This window comes from Helicoverpa armigera, chromosome 29 (assembly GCF_030705265.1).
Source record: "Helicoverpa armigera isolate CAAS_96S chromosome 29, ASM3070526v1, whole genome shotgun sequence".
NCBI lineage: Eukaryota > Metazoa > Arthropoda > Insecta > Lepidoptera > Noctuidae > Helicoverpa > Helicoverpa armigera.
Window position 1 is genome coordinate 3656418 of NC_087148.1, and position 23285 is coordinate 3679702.

Below are 23285 nucleotides of genomic sequence, written 5' to 3' on the forward strand. Positions count from 1 at the left end.
ACGACGTAGGTCTTGTGTTCGAATCCGGTTCATTTGCTTTGTTTAATTATAGTGTTGTTTAGTTAATAGGAAAACCAAGGGTTATTTTTGTGAGAGAGTAAATGCCATCATCTCTGCAAAATAATACTCAATACTCAAAAAATCATTTAAGTATATAAAATGTTTAACCCGCTTTCAAAAATATATTTATTAGATTATTGGTTCATTCATGACAAACTGTTTTCTCGCGGTTTCACCCGAACCCTGGAGAACTTTTTCCCGTACCAGCATAACATATGTTACTCGGGAATAGTGTAGCTTTACAACAGTGAAATAATTTTCAGATCGGTTCTTTAGTTTCGGGAGCCTATAGGGTACAAAACAAAAAAATCCTCTTTATTATATTAGTATATACGTACAGATCATGTAAGTAAGTTGTAGGCGTGGCAGAGGAAATTACGAACTGTCAGGGATATCATAGTATCGCGAAAGAAGTATAGCTTAAACTTTGTTTTCTTGCAGCGCCAGTCAAGTACCAGGTCGTCCAGAAGAACTGTTCTACATACTCCTCAACGAGAAGGAGGGACTCCTCAACTGCTTCCTCTTTAAGGCTGCCACTGTACATGAGGTCAGTTTTATTATAAGCCTTTACTTTTGCGTGGTTGAGCCATTTGACGAGGTCGGGTTACGGATGGGTGACCAAGTCTTTTTATTCAGATTGTTGATTTTTTAAATTATTACTGTGTACCAATTTGTATTTTAACTTCAGTCTAATATTTCACGGTTCAAGACGATTTAAAAACTCTGCAAGCTCTATTTCAGAGTTTTCCAATTTCCACAGAATTTTTGGTGATGTCAAACCTTTATGTATTGCAGCCATTTGCAGCTCACACAATTAAAAGTTTTTTCTCTTAAAAATGAAATAAGATATATCAAAAAAGGACGAAATAGCACTTATTGCACCTTTATTTATATACACATAGTACGTATGAAATTCTTATGTACTGATCAAAAAACTATGTTTACATTACCTCCGTCGGGCTAAAGTTAGAAATATTGTTAAATTACGTGAACGTTGTTGACATTCACTCGTCCATTCATCATTGTCGAGATAATGTGACAACAAACAAAGCCTGGTGGTAAACATATGCGGTACTATCTTTTAGTAGCAGGTAGGTAGTACAGCGGTTTCAAACTAGCGAATTTTCTGCCCAGTTTCATAATGCGCCACAGATTCTGAGTGACAAAATATCTGTCTTGTGATTTTAGAATAAGCGCATACTGCAACCTTAAAGATTCGGAAAATCAGTATGCAGATGATAGCACGCCAATTACAAAAATCGAAAAACCCGGTATTTAATCCGACACGTCCGGAGAGATCAGGCGCAGGACTGACATTTACGTGCTCTCCGATGCACGGGTGTATCAATTACCCACTTCCAGGGTCCGGGCTGCTTTGTGTAAGTTCCTAAAAGACACAAAGCGATTTCGGACCGACCCGGGAATTGAATCCGGGACAGGGACCTTGTGTACAGCAGCCGCGCTTGCAACTGCTGAAGCGGGTGACATATCAAAATAGTTCATCGTATTGTTTCTGTTTTTTACTTATTGTTCTACAAACACGTAACACCTACCTACGTAATATTTAATAAGTAATTGTCTCACACAGTTTACATCATATTCAAAATAGGCAATTTAACCTTTACATACAATTAGTTTCCTGCCCCAAAAACATTGAATATCAAATCAATGAATGAATTAAACAATTATTAAGGTACGTCTTGAATGCTCGCTGTCGACTGCAACTGCCGTGACTGTATGAAGTCGGCCGCAGCTGCACTACTGGGGCCCGATTCTGCTAAGTTAATAATGTCAAAATTGAATAGAAATCGAATCGCAATATGATCGCAATAGCAGTTTTAACCATATCAGGCATTCTGCTACTAATTTAAGATCAATCGTATTCCAATGACATTCGATTGGTTTGCGATTGGTCTGCCATTTAGTCTATACGGTAGTTTGCTCTACAATCATATTGCAATCGTAAATAATTTGCAGACTAATGATTCATTAATGAATCACAAAAACTGATAAAAACGTTTATTTAAAAGAAAAAATAGCGGAATGCCACATAAGCTTCAATCGTAATAGAGTCGTGATTGGATCTCAGTTGGATATCAATCGTATGTCGCTTAAGTAAAATTAGAAGCCCCTGGTTTGTATGTATTTACATGAAACCGTTTTGGATCGAAGCGGCAGCAGCACGTGCAGTCGTCCTCAGATATCAATTGTTCAGTGGTACCCAGCAGGGCCAAGGCCTGCCGGGGCTGCGTGATTGTTCCAAAGAGTTACCGCGGCCCTGGTACATAAAAGGCCTACGATGGAACATGATGGATTTTTAGTCGGCAAAAGTCTGACACTCCCTCATCGCTGCTAACCCACAGCGGGAGGGGTTTTTTGATGATTTTTGACGTCGTCGTTAAAAAAAAAGCTGCACTTCTGGTTTGTATGTATTTACATGAAACCGTTTTGGATCGAAGCGGCAGCAGCACGGGCAGTTGCCTTCAGATATCTATTGTTTTCATCGTTTTCATGCAATCCATGTGCGGCCGACAATAGGCGTGATGATAGGGCAAACCCCAGCAAGGCCTGGCGGGGCTGCGGGATTGTTCGAAAGAGTTACTGCGGCCCTGGTACATAAAAGGCCAGCCAAGTGCGCGAGTCCGACTCGCACTTGGCCGGTTTTTTTTCAGTCACCGTGCCTATTGCAGTCGGCAGCTAGCATTGAAAGCGTACCTTAAAATTTAATTGAAAATAAACAATAGCCAAATTAATATATAGGTAGTGTTCAGAACCTTGATCCACATTAAATATAGCTTCACGACCAATGTCTAAGTCAGTTGCAAGTCAGTTTCGCTAATAAATACCGGTTGGCGCCTGTTTTAATAATACTAATTTATCTTCATATAAAAATCTGCAAAAGTAAAAAAAAAAACAGTGTGCGTTAAAAAATGAAAAGTGCTCAAAAACTCTTGTTCTAAAATACTATTAAATGTGTTCAAAAAACTAAAACAAAAAAAGTAAAAAAGTGACATGCAATTCTATTTTTGAAATGTTTGAATTCGAATATGAAATAAATGAAGACATTTTTATGGCGTTAGATGAATTCATTTCGAATTTAGAACGCTACGTGACTGACAGCAGGATTCGTTCGATATTTAAATATTGACAAGCAAAACAACAAGGAACTCCATTGGAATTCAAAATCAGATTCATAATTTTATTTATCAGAGACATATTTTTTGTAGGTATTATACTGTATCTATGTTATTGAGTGAAGAAAAAACCACTGATTAAATGCAATAAATGATTCGTAAAGGTTCACAAACACGCATTTGAGAAAAACCTTCAAGGAGAACAAAACCTGTTTTAATTAATTCAAAACATCATCAGACCTGCTGCATTTAGTCCAATTAAAGGCAAAAAAGGTTAAATGACTTATTGACAGAACACGGACCTAAAACCAACAAAACATCAAAAAGGCACCTTGAGAAAAATCCAAATTTGAATTTGGAACGAGCTTTAGAAGAAAAAAAAAACACAATCTAAATTTGAAATTCGAAGACGAACTGTCATCTTTAACATAGACAACTATTAAAAAGGTTTCATACAATTCTGCTAATAAATTTTATTAAAGAAGAGAAATTAATATCTACCTGGCAATATTTTTAAGTAATTACCAGTTTGAGAAGATAAACAGCTTGATTGATTACAATTTTGTGGTCGAGCCAAGAAAATACGAATATGACTACATCAGTGTTCATGCCACTCGCAAAGCAAGCGGTTGTGTGTTGCTCCGCTAATCTTTCCGACGTACAATTCTGGTTTGGAGCTGTCCTAATAATACTCGCGTGTGAAATGGACTTGATATACTTCCATATATTAAACGCTATGGATATAGAACTTTAGTGTGAAAAAGCAGTGTTTTAGTGGTTTGAAAAGGCCTTGGATGTTCAGAACGTTTTGGGATTTCTCCATTCATTTGTGGCGTGTTTTTTTGAAAATAGATCCGCTAGTGTGCCAAGCGTAGTCGCTCAGTGTAAACAGAAAACATATGATTCGCGCGCATTTTAAAATGTGAAATGTCAAAATTTGATTTCAAATATGGAACTTTATACCATTTTATGAAAAATAAATTGGAATAATTTTAAAAATATTTTGTGTTCTTTTGAATTTGAAATCTTAAGATGGCGTCGAATTAAGACTAATGTGTTTATAATTGTTTGTGACGCTTGACAATGATATTGTGAATTATTGGGATTGTTGATAATTTTTATTTGGAGAGCGTTTATCTGTGAGTATTTATTAGTTCATTCTTTACAGTTTGTGGTACTTATTTCTAAGTTTTTTGTGTTCCATTCCACCAAAAATAAAATGCGTCTATGATCAATATACCTATCTGTAGATACAATAATAGAGTAATTATATTACCCAAACAACTGAATCATTATTTCGCACTCACACATTTTGTCACATCAAGATTGTTTACCTTAAGTTAAGTTCCTGCTCATATGTAGGTAGTATATGTAGGTACTTAATGTGACAAAATCCGCTCGGTAAAGGCACAGTAAACCATGTAAATCAGAATAAAATACTGTGAAAAAACCATTGTGGTATGTACGACAGCTCTTAGTGTCATCATCACCTAAAGTAGAATTAAATATATATATATATATTTTATATTTTATATATATATATATATATATTTTTTTTTCAAATAGTAATAATATAATAATGAATAATTTAATGATCGTTGATCGATAATCACGTAAGAATAGATTAAAATACAGAGTAGTGTCTATATACAATAAACGTTCTTTTTATTTCAGACCTTTTAAATTCCCTTGAAAGGAAAACAATCGGGAAAAATCAGAATATATGTATGAATATACGAGACAAAAAATCTTGATATGTACACTTAACCTTAACTGTTTCTTTCTATCTAAATCTACACATCTTCAATAATATAATTACATATAATTTTATTCTTCAGTTTTCGAGTTGCATTTTTAATATTTGGTAAACTCAACAGCACTATTTTCCATTTTCAAATCACTTTTGTCCTTCATTGTCCACGATACAATAACTGGAATAATTATCCAATTATTTTAATTAATCTTTCTCCACCTTATTTATGTAAGTAAACTAATTAATGCAATTAAAGGCTGGGAACTTTATAATACTTTACAAAGGTATATATTTTTTTATCTACCTATATACTTCTACATTATTATGATAAAAAATATTTTTTGTTTGTATAAAGACTCCGAAACTATTGCACTAGTTTGAAAAATGTTGATCAGTGTGTGCGAAATTTCACCCTTCTACAAACTCCAAAATATAAAAAAAATCATCATCATCATCCTCCGAGCCTTTTCCCAATCATGTTGGGGTCGGCTTCCAGTCTAACCGGATTCAGCTGAGTACCAGTGCTTTACAAGAAGCGACTGCCTATCTGACCTCCTCAACCCAGTTACCCGGGCAACCCGATACCCCTTGGTTAGACTGGTGTCAGACTTACTGGCTTCTGACTACCCGTAACGACTGCCAAGGATGTTCAATGACAGCCGGGACCTACAGTTTAACGTGCCATCCGAAACACAGTCAATGGTGTCTAAGATATACTTAGAAAGTACATACAAACTTAGAAAAGTTGCATTGGTACTTGCCTGACCCGGGATCGAACCCGCGCCCTCAGACTTGAGAGGTTGGTCCTTTACCCACTAGGCCACCACGACTATACGAAATATAAAAAAAATATAGGAATAAATTTAACAATAGCTGATTCATAAACAAATGGTTTGTTCGAAAGTGCTATTCTCTGGAACCAGTCGAGGAAGGCTTTTTTTTGGAACCGTGGAGTAGTCTCGTCTGGATGCGAACGAAACCGCAGGCGGAAGCTAGTATTAAATTAATATAAAAAATGTATTTAATTGATAAAATTAATATGACGTCACAACAATAAGGTGGCAATAATCAATAGCATACGTTCACATTCGCTGCACAATATAGCAGATCCTACAGTATTACATACGTTTTTTGAAAATGATAAGATTTTTCAAAGACACCATTAAACGACACTCAATCACCATAGGAGACAGAAATGAAGTCGACGAAATTTTGGCACTACCAATATTTTCTCAAGACATACTCGGACAAAATATCTTACACCCAAACTGGACTTGGAAAACCACAATGAAAAAACAAATGATTTTCATTTTCATAATTATTTACGTGATTCTCGGTAACGTCAAGTTTTTTGAAGATAAGAGAAATTTGGTTGAAGCTAGTCAAGCAGGCTATGGAATCATATTCATGTTTCTACTTGAGATTAAAATGTTGCTTTTCATCAGCAATCGGGAAGAATTTAAAAAGTCCTACCTAATTGCAAAGACCGTTTTATTAGAGATAATGATATCTACGTCATTATCGAAGGAGCTGATAAAAAAATTGCAGATGGTGGTGTATATTTTATTCGCTTGTGTATTTCTTCCTTTGCTAGGATCCTTGTTATATGTGCTATGGCATTATATACTGGGCACGAGAGTGAATTTGACAACTAGTTGCCCGTCCTTCTTGCCTATGACAAGTCCGTTTTACGAGATATCTTTGATATTTCATATCATAAGTTATTTTATAGTGGTGAACACCTGTTTTGTAGTAGATTTCTGGTTTATCATTTTTGTGAATATTTTTTGCACGACGAGTGATAGTTTAGTGATGATTTTGAAGGTTAGAGAAAAGGAGTTAGTTGAAACGGAAATGGAATATAAGGATCTATTGAATGTTAAGCTGAGGACTTTTTATGGACATCATATCAAGTTGGTGGAGTAAGTTGTTGTATTATTTTAAAAGGCGTGATGTGTTTGTGATTTTGGCTTGACCCGAGAACCCGTCACTACTAGAACAACCAGGCAGTAAAGTAATCTTTCATGCAATCCTGCTGTCTACTAAGTCACCGGTCCTAGTGATCTCTTGAGTTTAACGGTTAATATCTATTTCTAGTTTATTTGAAATTTAATTGCCTTCGCCAATGTGTGTCTGAGTAATCCAGGTGACAATATAATTAGTTCCTCTACTTTTTTTCAATTTGGATATGTATTTCAGGTTCTTTAATATGCTGAATAGTATATATAAGTGGCTGGCTATTGTCCCGCTTTTCAACGCCTACACCACACTGTGTATCATACTGTTCTCAATGACAGAGGTATTTATCGAATTTCTATTTGCAAGAAAGTTTCATTATTTACTTTATTATCAACAATTTAATCAGTCGCAGTGAATTCAGTAAACTTAACGATAAAATTTTGGGTCTCAGCTCTCATTTGAACATCTTAGGCAGTCGTTACGGGTAGTCAGAAGCCAGAAAGGCTGACAGCCAGTCTGACCAAAGAGTATCGAGATGCCCGGGTAACTGGGTTGAGGAGGTCAGATCGACGGTCGCTCCACATACACTGGTACTCAGGCTGAATCCGGTTAGACTGGAAGCCGACCCCAACATCGTTCGGAAAAGGCTAGGCGGATGATGGTATATAATTGTTCTTAGCTTAGAGACCTTGCTCTTAGCTATTTGTAGGGATAATCTGCAAAGTCGATGGATTTGAAAGAAAATGAAATAATTCTTACATTTGCCGTGTTTCAGGGCATGCAGTACCATTTTTTGTTTAACCATGCAATTCTTGCTCTGTTCCAAATTTGTGCTTACACCTGGTTTGGTGAACAAGCTATTTTTAAGGTGAGCTTCCATCCAGAGTAACTGAATCACTAGTTAATAGGGCAATATAATAAGGGTTAATCTGCTCTTATCGCCTCAGAGTTTTGCAAAAATACTTGTCAAAATCATGATACATTTGATACTCGTTTTTGGTTTCGTAAATCAGTCACCATCTTTTGTGAATCTTTTGTTGATTTGACTTTGAAAATGAAACGAGAAAATTATTAGTTAAAAGTTATACTACAGAGTTATACAGCGAGACTATAGATAAACTTTGTTTTAGGGATCTCAGTTAAAAAGGGCTCTTTTGGAATTCGATTGGACAAGAATGCATCGCAAAGATAAACATAATTACCTAATTATAATCAGTTATATGAAAAAGGAATTCAGAATTAAGACAGCGTTCGACAATGATCTGTGTTTGGTTACCATGACCTCCGTAAGTAACGTTCAGGCTGATTGTCAGCCAGACGTCTGTTCTGCAGCCATCAGTCAGCTGCATATGACGACAATTAGCTTTCTATTGCAGCACTTAATGCTAGAGGAGAGGTAGACCGAAACGCTGATTCTTCTTCATGGGTCTCGGCTCTCATTTGAGCATCTTTAGCAGTGGTTATGGGTAGTCAAATCCCAGAATGTTGCCACAACCATCCTTACCAAATGGGTTACCCAGTTAAAGGAGTTGAGGAGTTCAGATAGGCAGTTGCTTAATGTAAAACACTGGTACTCAGCTGCATCGGTTTAGACTGGAAGCCGACCCCAATAAAGTTAAAGTGATTAAACGCAATGCAATTTGAAGTATCTACAGGTGAAGCTTATTAATATCTGTCTTTTTGGTTTTCAGTTACTTAAAGCCAGCTATCAGGCATGCGCATTACTCAGAACTATGGATATTTAATATGAAAATACACTTAACTAACTGTGACAATGAAGGTGATAGAAATGATTTTGTAAAAACTATTTTTTTTTGTGGGAAATCATCAAATAACTGCTCTCATTATGGGTCAGCAGCGTGAGGGAGTGTCGGCCTCTTACTAATTAAACCCATCATGTTCCTTCTGAAGTCCTTGAGTTGTATATTGCTTAGATACTTATTATTTTTCTTGATCTGTTCTTACTAAAATAAATATAGGAAGTGCACTATTTACTAATTCGTGTTTCATTCCTCTACCTTGTCCATTTTTTAGGGTTCCGTACTTAAAGAGAAAAACGTTACCTTATTACTCAGACTTCGCTGTCCGTTCATCTACCACAAGGCTGTACCCCATGAACCGTTATAATCTGTATCATGCAGTCGTGTAGATCTGTTCTCCCGTGGTTTTACCTTCATCCCGTGGGCACTTCTGCCTGTACCTGGATAAAATATAGCTTATGTTACTCGAGGATAGTGTAGCTTTCCTACAGAGACAGAATTTTTCAAATCAGTTCAGAAGTTTTGTAGTCTTTATGTACCAGAAAATAATGTTGCGTCTTTACTATACGTATTTAGATGTTAGAGTTTCAAATAGACTTGTATATGTGACCTAACGGATATTTTATATGGCCGACCTGCATATAAACTAACGATGCATGCTATGAATGACAAATATTACCATTTACGATTAGCGTATACCTACTTTCTAGTGGTTTGTAAGCTTGACGACAGAAATCTAGACGAATATACAGAGGATAAGTAAGAGTTTGTTTGTTTGTCCAACAAAGATAATGGGTCTGATTGCTCATTAATTTTCTGGTCAATAGGTGTTTGTTTTCATGCGAGAACCACTGAACGGATTCTGAGGACTTTTTACAGTGATACTTAAGACTCATACTTATATTATAATACTGAATGTAGGTAATAACAAGAACTTCCGATTAAATAACGGATAAAAGTACTTAGCTATATAAATGGGCTATCTACCTCCTTCCAATATCTTTGGCTATCCAATACTGGAAGATTTTTCAGTAAGACTGTTGCTGAAATTGCCACTAAGATACCTAGATGCAACTAGAGTTTCTAACACCAATGCATTCCGTATGCATTTGTTTACCATTCACGCTCATACAGTTGTAGATGGGAGATCAAAACATGAGCAAGAGCTGCATTGCATTAACAATCGTATGCCGGTATTAGTATTTAGGGCTCTACCACACAAGCGGTATGTAGCCTAGGGCCTGTATACACTGACGTATGTTTGAAAGTGATAAGCTGTAACAGTAGTGAGAGGACGCCTGTGCCCAGCAGTGGGACGATAAAAAGGCTGTTAAGTACCTCATACCTACTTAAAACTCTTATATAATCGCCTTAAAGTCAAAAGCACCTCTTAATAAGCTAGCTATTTGCCTCAGTTCTACCCTCCTCCTGAAGAATCTGCTTATTGAATGTGAATAAATGAAGCCGTGGTTGCTCAAACGCCCTAATCTTTGGCACTACTAATTCATTTTGAAAAACTCTTTTAGTGCTATGATAGCCTATTTATCACGGAAGAGTATGGCTATTTTTCACCTGGGTACGCGAAGTAGTTCACTCAAAAAGCAAATGAAACCACGTCAAACAGAATACATTATGTAGTTCTAATATATTTTTGGCGACATCCCAAAAACGGTGGACACAAAGATGATATAACGACTAACCTTGACCGTGCCGTGACCTTACCATGTCTATTCTCTAATTAGTCCCCCTCACCTCCCTAAGGTCATCAGCAGTAAGTTTTATGACCCCATCGTGACCTCATTAAGTCTGGTCTTGTTAATTAAAGCTATCAGTGTTATGGGATGTCAAATCTGTTGGATATTTTTTGTGTAACTATTATGTATTGTTTATAAACTATTTCTAATTGAAAATCATGAAATTACCCCTCTCGCTGTGGGTGTAAGGGAGTGTCAGACTCTTACTGACTAAAACCCACCATGTTCCTTCTTAAGCCCATTATGTACCAGCGCTGCGGTATCTCACGCGAACAATCCCGCAGCCGCGACAGGCCTTGGTCCTGGTGGGTCCCACTGATATGTGCCAATTTAGAAAATTCTTTCAGTGCTAAATGGTCTATTGATGGTAGAAGTAACAGTGTGGTTCATTATCGACTTCACTTTAAAGCACATGAGTAAAAAACACCGAACCCGGATATATAGGCTGTGTATGATATCTTAATTCTGAAGGCTAGGTAAATGATGCATAAGCAGCTTTTCAGCGAAATCGTAACAAACTTACAAAATAATTAAACGCCTTTATAATGTCGGGTAAAACTATGTACCTAACTCACTCAAAAAGTGTCAAAATGCCATTGTACTCAAAAGGTACGTAGTAATCTGAGCAGACATGACTTAGGTTCAAAATACGACAAAAAATGTGTTTTTCCATACAAATATCTGAACCCAATTATCTTACAGTTTTGTTTATACTTAATAATAATTTATGCAAATTACCTAGTATTTTTTTTGCGTGTTCTCGCAAAAATTTGCAAAACATGTAAACTTGTATTTATTTACTCCTATTTACAATATATATCTGTTATTGAAGAATTTTGCAAAAATATACTGTTAGAGGTTCATTTAATGTGACCTTTCGAAATTCTTTTGAAATGTAATTCAAACACTGCAAACGCAAAAGCAAAGAAAAGAAAATTGAGAAAATCTATGTTATCTATCTATTAAAATTAGTTTTAATTTTCCCCCCTTTTTATTTTTGAAAAAATGTATACCTATTTATTTAATTTGTAATATACATAGCTATGAAAGTAAATATCATTGTAAAATAATACTTAGAAAATCTTGATTCCAATCAAAGTTTTCAGTCGGTCCGAGACCGGCTAGATAACTGCTCTTATAATGTGCGTTTTTTCATCTTCAAAATGAGCCCAAACAAACTGGGGCTGCGGGATTGTTCGCGAGTTACCGCGGCCCTGCTACATAAAAGGCCTACGACGGAACACGACGGCTTTTCGTCAGTAAGAGTCTGACACTCCCTCACCGCTGCTAACCCACAGCGGGAGGGGTCATTTGATGATTTTTGTCGTCGTTGAAAAAAAGCCCAAACAAACTATCGGCCGGGTAAAAGTTTGCAGTGTTCGGGAGCTCTTAATTAAGACTGTATTAACTCATACGATAATTTTAATCGTGGGTGGAAATTAGTATTGTAAGAAAATACTCTTGTTATTCCTTATTTCTTCCTCAGGCAGTCGAGCCAAATTCTACGTGGTAATGAGAAAATGATTTTCTAAGAAGCTAGTTGGATGGTTTCCAATATTCCATAGACTACCTTGTTATTATGGAAGTAGCTATAATGGATTACTTGTAACAGAAAACTACATAAGTGCTTACGTCACTACTTTTCTTTATTAATACATTACTAAGTATTTAGCTTTTTCACTATTAATACATCACCATATGTTTAGCTGTCTGTCAGTTTCTTCGTGTGACGATCTAGGCATTGAAGAGCAAAAAAATTGCCTTCCAAAGAATTAAAAAAAATATTTTTCAACGCTCTCGAAGTCGGTGAACAAAAAAACAATGCAGAATCCTCAAAATCTGGACTTCTAAAGCGATACTTATAACGTACGTAGATAAAATATAACCTATGTTCCTCGGGGATAGTGTAGCTTCTCAACGGTGAAAGCATTTTTCAAATCGGTTCTTCAATAAAGGAAGGACTTAGAACGTCTTTTGTTAGTCTGCTATTCTTATTGTTAGCTGAAAATATAAGCTTTTGTGATAGATAGCAAATGTTAAAAACATCAATATGTCGAATCAAAAGAATGAGACATTTTGAGTCAAGTGCGAGTCGTATATGTTAAGTTAGGTTAGGTATAATGTTGTATTTTAGTGTGAACTTTGACAAAAAATTAATAAATGATTTGATTTGATTTGTATATGAAAACGGCAAAAATCACGTATGTTGTTTGGGATCTGGGAGACCCATCTATACTGACCTATCTAATAAATAGGAAACATTTGTCTGTTTGTTATGGATAAACTGAAAACTACAAAACCGATTTTAAACAGACTTTTCATTCACTGTTGTAAAGCTACACTCTTCCCGAGTAACATAGGCTATATTTTATCTCGGCACGGGCAGTAGTTTAAACGGGACGCGGGAAAACCACAGGAAAAGGGCTAGTTTACGTATAAAATTCGTATAAAATCTTCATTTTATATTTATAGCGGTGACAGTAATACAAATCTGTGGAAATTTCATCTGTCTTACTATCACGGTTCGTGAGATACAGCCTGGTAACAGACGGGCAGAATCACTGCGAAGTCTTAGTAATAGGATCCCGTTTTACCCATTTTGTACGGAACCCTAAAAATGTGACCGTGGCTGACCTTGCGATGATAAAATTTCCATAAGATTATAGTTAACAGGTTTATGAGGTAAGGTCAATATATTTGTTGCCTTATGAATAAATGGTCGTTAGGCAATATATATTTGTATACATTTACGTAAAGTTGTTATAAGTTGTACCTAAGACTAAGTGTTTCTCATGGTTTCAGATGTGTAAAGTTTCGAAAAATATTTCCTCCGTGTTTCGGAAGGAAAGAAAGTGTCATTTACAAATGGCAAAATTCCCTGGCAGACGTTACGGGTTGTCAGAATCCAGAAAATAGTGTTACGAAGGGGTATTGGGTTGCCCGGGTAACCGGGTTGAGGAGGTCAGATAGGCTCACCTGCATCCGGTTAGATTGGATTGGCGATGATGGGTACCTCGACATTGAATGGTACAAACGTATGTCTTATGTTTAAGTTCAAGACTTCATCTTTCTCTGGGTGAAGGTTCTGACTTGACGGCACTGGGACTTTCCTTGAAACCTATACCCTCACATACCTATACAAAAGAATTAACAAAACCAGACTATTCTGTAATAAGCGTTTTATACAAAAAAAATATACACGCTGACTTGACACACCCCCACGTTTTTGAAGTCGGTTAATCATATACACTGTTTTATATTTTTTATTCGGCCAAAAAGTACAACCCCTTGTTTTCCATAAAACGCGTAAATAATAAATAATTACTTTAAACATATGCTGTCAAATTCATTGACACTTGCTTGCCGACGTGACTTTGTAAAGAGGTAAATACATATAACACAATAATAAACATAATTAAATTTTACACATTCTGACGTGTTTTGCATAATCCCTGCTTTGTTATGTATGGTTATTTTATTGTAATAATGTTGTTGAAAATTGTTGACGTTTTCGTAAAGTAAATTGAGTTGCTTTTCAAATTGAAGTATGTATATTGAGTTCGTTGATTTTGTCAAAGTTATAGGTAAATAATAGTTTCTATGTAGTTAGAAGTTTTTGGTGAGAAGATAAAATGTTTACTGAAAAGAGTTTTCTTTAGTTTATTTATATTCGTTTCTGAATAAATTTTATTACATACAAAAAATGTTAAGTATTTTTTTGAGTTTGTTTACTTGTCTTTTGTATAAAGTAAAAATGATATTCATTTGCATTCCACTATGTAAATAGTAGGTATTATAAAAATGGCTGAGAGCTAAATACAATTATGGACAGAAAAATAAAATAAACCTTACATCTAAAATGATACCTTACATCATTACATTATATTGATGATGAAATTACATAAATGTACCTCTTATTAACACATCTCAATAAGTGCAACTGTTTTCTATGTAGCGAGTCGCGACAGACAGACTCAGTAATTCTCACATTAATAATATTGCAAGTATTGAATATATTAAAGTGCCAACTACCACGCCAGTACTGCTAGGTCAATCCAATTGCCGCCATTCAGGATAATTACAAAGTAATTAAGGAAAATAAGACTTTTTCCTTATATTCTATTCACTCCTTGTATTTCTACAAATGTTTATATTTAGCTTAAACTTGACCCAATTGGTCGCTTGGTCATTTGTTTGCCCTTAGCAACATCAACAATATTGTCCAAATTTTTGCTCATAAAATGCATCAATGTATGTGCAAATAAATAGCTTTATATAGCTTACTTTCCTTGGATGTAAGTATGACGTCTGACAGAGAGGAATGGAAGAAAAAGACATGTTGCGCCGACCCCAAATGACTTGGGAACAGGGCAGGAAGATGATGATGATGATGATAGCTTACTTTCTCAGTTATTTTCAAATCAGATTAGTAGTTCCTGAGATTACCGCGTTTAAGCAACTAAATTCATCAGCTTTTTAAGCTAGACCATACTCAGCTAAAGGCACTGATAAACTTGACCGTAACGAGAGCCCTGCGATTCACAACAAAATCAAATAAACAAGAAAAAAACTTGAAAGTCCCAAAGCAGCTACCCGGATATCAAACATGCATATTATACTAATTAACACTTAAGTTTTAAGTTATCTTAAAGTTCACAAAGATACCGGTGTTAAGTGCGTAAGCATACAAGAAAAAAAACTTTAAACATTGCCAGAGGCCTTTTATGGTACGTCTAAGGTTTTTTTTTACAAATTTATTTTTAGACATAGAACAATATTTTCGCACATTTTTACAAGGTTTTTTGTTGGAAGGGGTCATAGCTCAGTTCGGAAAAAAACTTGTGATTATATTGAAAAAATAAATGATTATCTTGCAAGAATATGTATTTATAGATTGATTGAAAAATTGAAGATTTTATATCAATTTATTGTGTAAAAAAAATAACACACGTACTTTCGCATTATCAATCATTTCGAAAACAGGATATAAGATTAAAACTGTTGTGTATTAAATGAAACACAAGTGGCCATATTCGATGATAATTGAGAATTGATATACCTAATAACTGTGCATGCAGCGATCAATAAACAAATTTTGTAGAGTAGAAATAATGCGTTTGTGAGAAAGAAGGCACAAACATTTTTGTCTGACTGTTGAAAGTCTGAAAATTTTTTATCATCTTTTTAACCCGTTTTTATTAGGCCGACTTGTATGTAATTATGTAGTGGAGACTAACGTAACTAATTTACCTAACCATTTTCCAATGATCGCAGTGTGTTGAAAATTGGCAGCTCTATGTACTTATGTATTTCTGATGACATACAATAATATTGAACTGTTGAACTGATCTGTTGATGAAGCCGGAAGATAGGCATAGGTATTCCATGATGGAGTATCGTATCATAGCCGTGTTTGGATTTGTTAGAAAGGTCATAAGTGCATTTGTAAAAGCGTGTTTTTCTTTTGTTTTATTGTCCTTCATCATAACGTAGGCTTCCTTTCATACAGAGAAGAAAAGGAATAATCAAATATATTTTTATTTTTAACAGATTGAAAATGAATTCGAACCGCCCATTTTTCGGATCCCACTCCGACACTTCAGCAATTAATATTAAGAACATGGTAAGATGCACGTTGTTTTTGTTCGTATGTGCATTTTAACCCCGCTGTGACAAAGTTGTGTCTTGCAGCTTTTAATGTCTTAAGGCTGTTTTTGAGAGCATCTCTAAATCTCGTCTGTGTAACATTTTTCCTTTGTCTGAGACTTTTTAACCCCTTTTTTCTGATTAAACCCACCATTTATATCTTTTACTGATCCCATTTTGATGTCTTAGAACTCTAAAATAAAAATACTTACATTAAGCTCATTGAATATTATTTTCAAAAAGAGTTTCTATTGAAAATATTTCCGAATTCTTTTTCTATTGGTAATGATAATCTTAATTTAATAAACTATGGCATTAAAAAGATTTTTTCGAACTCTAACTACTTCGCAATTTTGGTACCAAAAAATTAATCAATGATTAATTTTGCATGTGCATTGTAAACACAATACCTACAATAATTATTAACTTTAATGTACCTATTTCTTCCTACTTGTGTTTTTTTTTTGTCCAGAGTGCCAAAAAAATCTTTGTTTTCAGCCAGAACCGAATCTTTTGATTGTCTCATAAGTACCAATCGATTGTAAATCTTGAATCGAGATAACTAATACTGAGCTCAGAAGATAATAAAACAGCATAATTCATTAATATGCAAACTTGACAAAAACCCGACACCATAATGTTGTGTCTTGCTGTCATTAATTATATCTTAATGACATCAAAAAGCCGATGTAACAAAGTCACACCTTACAGCCTTGACCTCTGAATAACGTCAATATGTATATGTTTGATACTAGCAGCATTTGAATATCTTTGACAGTCGTTACGGGTAGTCAGAAGCCAGTAAGTCTAACAACCAGTCTTACCAAGGGGTATTGGGTTAAGGAGGTCAGATAGGGCAGTCGCTCCTTGTAAAACACTGGTACTCAGCATCCAATTAGTCTGGAAGCCGACTCCAACATATGTAATTGGGAAAAGGCTAGCCAGTAACTAGAAAACAGCTCTTCAAGTGATAGCGGAAACATGGTACCACATTAAAATTAGTAGAAACACATGCTACGGAAATAAATACCATGTATCAGTTGAGCAATCATAGAAAATTATGATCTTAACGTTGAGTAAAGTTTCCTGCTATGTTCTCGTAATATGTACTGTACATACTTATATGCTACAGAAGAAGGAAATATGAGTGGAGATACCATAAGGCAGGTAGGTCAGGCGCCTTCTTTTAGGTCAATTACGGACTGTAGGCTTGATCAGTTACTAGAACTAACGAGATGTTCTAGTTCCTTCATTAATCAGAACTGTAATGTGTCAAAGATTGGGTCTTGATTGATTGGTGATTTTATTTTGAAAATAATAAGCGGGTTCTATAGAACGTTCCTCGTCCCCCTCGCACCCGCATGTTGTCGCGCTACGTTCTTAGGAGATTTTGCGTTATGACATCTCCGATAGTCATTTTGTTCTCCATGATATATGCCCAAAACATGTTATTTACATAGATGGTGTTTATTTACTTAGGTACAACCATAAATAGAGTTTCTTTAGTCCTTCTAGAGGTTAAGTTACTACTATTCTATCATCACAATACCTGTATGGTTTTTAACCGACTGCCAAGCGCGTATCTTATAAGTATGTTTGAATGTGTTAGTAATGTCTAATCTAATCTACTATTGTAATAAAGAGAACAAATATTTTTGTTTGTTTGTACCTTAATGGGTCCGAAACTACAGAACTAAATTAGAAATTTTTTTCACTGTTGGAAAGCTACACTCTTCCTGAGTAACATGGGCTATATTTTATTCCGGTACGGGCAGTAGTTACCACGGGACGCGGGTGAAAACGAAGGAAATCATCTAGTGAAGGTATGAAAGCATGTTTGTATGAAATGATTTCAAAAGAAGACTTGAAATCCCGAGAAATGTATAAGTACATATAGAAAATACTTTTATCTCTTTCTCTATACAAACAGATAGTTTTCAGTTACAAAGTCCATGTTTTAAAACAAAATTCACACAAAGACCGAAAATATGGCACATCGAATGTTTTGTCCTTTAAAACGATTGCCACTGGAACACTGCCAAATATCAGTTTATTTTGATGCCAAATAAACCCACGAATATACAGTCGTGTTACTTTGAATTTATATACCTGTAGAAGTAGGTATAGACATAATAACATCACGTTTGTAAACCCTTTTTTCGATGAGAAGTCATCAAATGACGGCTCCCGCTGTGGGTGCAGCGTGAGTGTCAGACTCTTACTGACTAAAACCCACCATGTTCCTTTTTTAGCTCTTTATGTACCAGGGCTGCGGTAATTATTTCGAACAAGGGCTTTAAGGGCCCTGAAGTTTGTAACCTCTGATGGGCTTATAAGTTCTTTTTCTCGTCAAGTGAGCTGCAGGTTTAATCACCTAACAAGCCCTGGTGTCAGAGTTTTCTCAAATCCGTCTGACGGCCTCTGACGTGGAATTGTAACAAAGAATGCTACTGAGTAGCATTCGAAGACTTTGCGTCTTATCAAGGGTCTTATTCTGTGTATCAAATATAATATTTTAATTCGATGAGCATTTTTGTCGCGAAAGGGCGACAGATAAACAGATGAACTAAGTATGTATTAGGTTCATTCCAAAATTATTTGATTGAACCTTATCAGTGTTTTCCCAGCTATGGTTGAAATAATAACATCTGTTAATCACTTTTGTTGTCCCCTGGTTTAGAATTACAGTCTGCCATATTATCACGATAATATTGAAGCGACATGTCATGATAATAACAACATGTTTGACTGTTTGTTTTCTAGTCCAGTATAAACTACAGTTTTTTAGAATTTTACTAGCTTTAAATTATAAAAAAGAAAATATTAAGTATCTGTTTTCCGCGGTTCCAACCCGGTACCGAAGGAAATACTTTCAGCACCCGGATAAAAAGTAACCTATGTCCTTCTCTTGGGCTCTAAACTCTCGGTAAGTAGTTTAATGTTAGTAAACAAAGAATAAATTAAAAAACTTGTTTTTGTTATTGGTACTTTATTTACCCTTCAAAAGATACAAGTTAATTTCAACCTTCAAATTCAAGTAAATATTTATTTGTTTTATTCATAATTACCGTCATTAATACTGGTTAGATAAATAAACTGTCATTTAATATTCAGTTTTGCTATTTTATCACTAAAATTTGTTTAAAAGTCGCACAGCGTTTTCATCCACTTTCGGAAAGCACGATAAATTGGTAGGTCCCGGCTGTCATTTGAACATCTTTGGCAGTCGTTATGGGTAGTCAGAAGCCAGAAAGGTGCCCGGGTAACTGGGTTGAGGAGGTCAGATAGGCAGTCGCTCCTTGTAAAACACTCGTACTCAGCAGTTAGACTGGGAGCCGACCCCAACATAGTTGGATAAAGTAGGCAGAAGATGAATCGGTTCCTGCCGGAGCTGAGAGATTGTTCGAAAGAGTTACCGCGGCCCTGGTACATAAAAGGCCTACGACGGAACACGACGGCTTTTAGTCAGTAAGAGTCTGACACTCCCTCACCACTGCTAACTCACAGCGAGAGGGGTCATTTGATGATTTTTAGCGTCGCGTCGTTAAAAAAATCGGTTCATCTATTCAAGAGCTATGGTGCCACAAACCCACATATATGTCAAACTTATAACACCCCTCTTTTTCCATCGGCTAAAAGCCAAAGAATTTTTCTACTCAAACCACTAGCTAACACAAAAGTGACGTATCAAATGAGCTGTTTACAGTTTACATCTATTATTTAACTCATCATCCATCCTCCGAGCCTTTTTCCCAACTATGTTGGGGTCGGCTTCCAGTCTAAACGGATTCAGCAGAGTACCCGTGCTTTACAAGGAGCGACTGCCTATCTGGCCTCCTCAACCCAGTTACGCGGGCAACCCAATACCCCTTGGTGAGACTGGTGTTAGACTTACTGGCTTGTGACTACCCGTAACGACTACCAAGGATGTTCAATGACAGCCGGGACCTACAGACACACTCCTCTTTTTGCATCGGCTAAAAGCCAAAGAATTTTTCTACTCGCACCACTAGCTAACACAAAAGTGATGTTTACAGTTTACATCTATTATTTAACTACGGAGTTGTAAACAGCCGTCGTGACCGTCCCGCGTTTGTAATGTTATTGTGTTCTAACAATTCTGCTGTGACATACATACGTACATACAATTAGATGTCGTACAATGGACTATGCTATGTTTATATCGAACTAGTGGACGTACGTAAATAAATGAAGATCGTTAGACCGATTTTGTGCAAAATTCACATCCACTAAAAAGGTAGAAAAGAAGCTTAAAAACAAAATCTTTTAAACGTCTGTTACACACTTGTCTAAAAAAATCAAATGTCGTTGAAATAAACGGACCTTCCGTTTTGCAGCCACACTTTTTGTAGACAAGTGTTCAACAGATGTTTGAGTTTAGGTAGAAAGCCCGCGATCGCTCAGTTTAAATTAATCCTTAAGTTAACCTAGAAAGTAGAAGATAAGTGGTATTTTAACATTCATTTGCCCAGTTAACTATGTAGAAGCCATCCAAAAGACAGTTGGACAAAATTAGGGAGATGAAACTTATTTTTATCACAGTTTTGGACTTTATACTCACGTGCCATAATTTCTCGTGTCTCGTGTACGTGTGTGAAACAAAAATAGATTTATTGTAAGTACTTAAGAACTAAAATTTGTTGCTGGATAGCTAGCTGGTTTCGGCAGAAATGCAAACGAAATCGGAAAGGATGAGTATTCTGGGATATTAAGAATATACTCACTGTTTGGATATTAAGAATATACTGACGTGTAAAAGTGATGTAATGTCCAAACTTGCAAAATAAACGATTTCATTTCATTTCATTTGCTCAATTGGTCTAATAGTGGTCGTAAGCAGTTGCATGGGTGTCCCAAGGGTTGGAAAAAATTTGAAGGTTTTAAGCTACTGAAGCAGCCCGAAGCCTGGAAGTTTGTGATTGATACACCTTATGCATCGTAGATGTCGGTCCTGCTCGTGAGCTCTTTCCGGTAATGTCGGTTCACCGTCCCATCGCGCTATGAGAGTGAAGGAATAGTGAGTGCACCTGTGTCCAAAATATGTCCTGCGCAGCTGGCTGATCTTCTTAGAGAGAACAGCCGCCGTGGCATTGGTTTGGACGCCTTTATTATTTTTTTGAAGAATTTAAATGGGACAAAATTCTATGTCTATTATTAAACACTCTTGCACTTTGAACCCACGTGTCCATTTTGGTGTAAATGAAAGACTTATGAGTCACGGGATGCGAATTGCAATCAGTTTTAACTTTAGCTCTCCTTCTGAGAACATTGTGTTTATTGACAGAAATATACGTAACCAGCTTCCGTTAATCGAAGTCGTTGTGGCATAGTGGGTAAGAGCCAACCTCTCGAGTATGAGGGCATGGTTCGATTCCAGGTCAGGCAAGTACCAATGCAACTTTTCTAAGTTTGTGTGTACTTTCTAAGATATTATCTTGGACACCAATGACTGTGTTTCGGATGGCACGTTAAACTGTAGGTCCCGGTTGTCATTGAATCCTAAGCAGTCGTTACGGGTAGTTAGAAGCCAGAAAGTCTGACAACCAGTCTTACTAGGGTATTGGACTGTCTGGGTTGAGGAGGTCAGACAGGCAGTCGCTCTTCGTAAAAACTGGTACTCAGATGCATCCAGTTAGACTGGAAGCCGACCCCAACATAGTTGGGAAAAGGCTCGGGAGATGATGATGATGACAGTGGTTCCTTAGATAAGCGTGTTCAAGCAAATAAACAAACAAATGAAGCACTAAAATATCAGTACAGAAAACAAACAAACTCATAAGCACTAAATTATCAGTAGATAAATAAATAAGATTCGTAAATTAACTTCTCTTAAACAAAGGTTAACTTGACGTGGCTTTTGCCATTTATAAGCCAATTTACTTCGGGAAATCCTGGTTGCTTGATCTGGGGTCATATAAATTTATCAATTACAGGGGTATTTCAGTTCTTAATAAGATCATTAATTAACCTGACTTGATCTTCCAGACGTATTTTCCAAAATTGTGATTCTTAATTTTCATGATTAAATGACCATTTATTAATGTTCTTAAATGGGTACCTAGCATTTTTTTTAATGATGATTTTCTTTTGTTTTGTGTTGTGTATTTGTGTGTCCTAATACTTGCTTACATTATTTTATTAGACGCTAGTGGTTTCACCCGCTGCCTGAGGGAACTACCTACAAGCCGCATCCGGATAAAACTTAGCCTTTTATCAAAGTGCATATAAGCAGTTATGCAATAAAATAATAAGCATCCAACATTCCACATGCATTATACCTTCTTGTTCTTAGCTGATTTCGCATTTAAAATTTTATTTATTAGTATTATAAGGAAAAAAATATTATTTATAAACAAGTAAATAAGAATATTAAAAAAGTCCTCTAAAATGTTGCATAATTCCACCTTAAGGAAAATAACTTGAAAAACAGTTCTGTTTTGTATGCGAATATAAATATTGATAGAAACCAAAACAATACAATTCCATACTATATGTATTGTATTTATTGAGCCATTACTAAGAAATAGTTCTATAATATTCAATAGTTCTTGTAACTGTTAATCTGTATTCAATACATGATTATATGAATAAAAGTATTACTTACCTACAAACATTGAGTTAATATTTTGATGTTTATAAAAGATCGATTGAGTGAAAAGAAATAATCATCAAATGACCCATCCCGCTGTGGGTGCAGCGTGAGGGAGTGTCAGACTCTTACTGACTGTACCTGTATCTAGAGAGAAACTAGTCTTTGTGGATACATGGGCTATTTAATAGAGGTGACATTTTTTAAATGTGATCAATGGGTTCAGCCGGAACAAATCTTCACGTACAATCTTACTTTTATAATATTAGTACAGATAGGTAGTTAGATACGAGAGTCATCAAATAGATGAATTCAAAACGGCAAAGTTATTTGTCAAGAGCTTTACTTCAATATAACACATTCTTGTATGTCTATTTGTCTTACCCTTCACTATAAAAAGCATGAAGATACATCAATAAAATCGTATGGATACAATCCACGGAGAAAGGAAAAATGAGCGGAGATTCCACAATGCAAGTAGGTCAGGCGCCTTCTTCTAGCTTCAAATTCCTACGGTGGGCATAACCAAAACTGTCAGTTACGAGTATAGCAAGCGTTCGGGTTCTTTGAGACATCTGCCACCGATTTCTGGTAATTACAAAAATGGTC

General features: G+C 35.8%; 1 protein-coding gene across 1 annotated transcript in view; it reads left to right on the forward strand.

Moving 5' to 3' along the window:
• The window catches only part of LOC110381386 (TBC1 domain family member 1), a 47653-nt gene that overhangs the window by 3758 nt on the left and 20610 nt on the right, over positions 1-23285 (forward strand). Inside the window, exon 4 of the mRNA XM_064042592.1 lies at positions 502-607. Coding sequence (XP_063898662.1) covers positions 502-607 — 106 coding nt within the window. The remainder of the gene's footprint in view (positions 1-501; positions 608-23285) is intronic.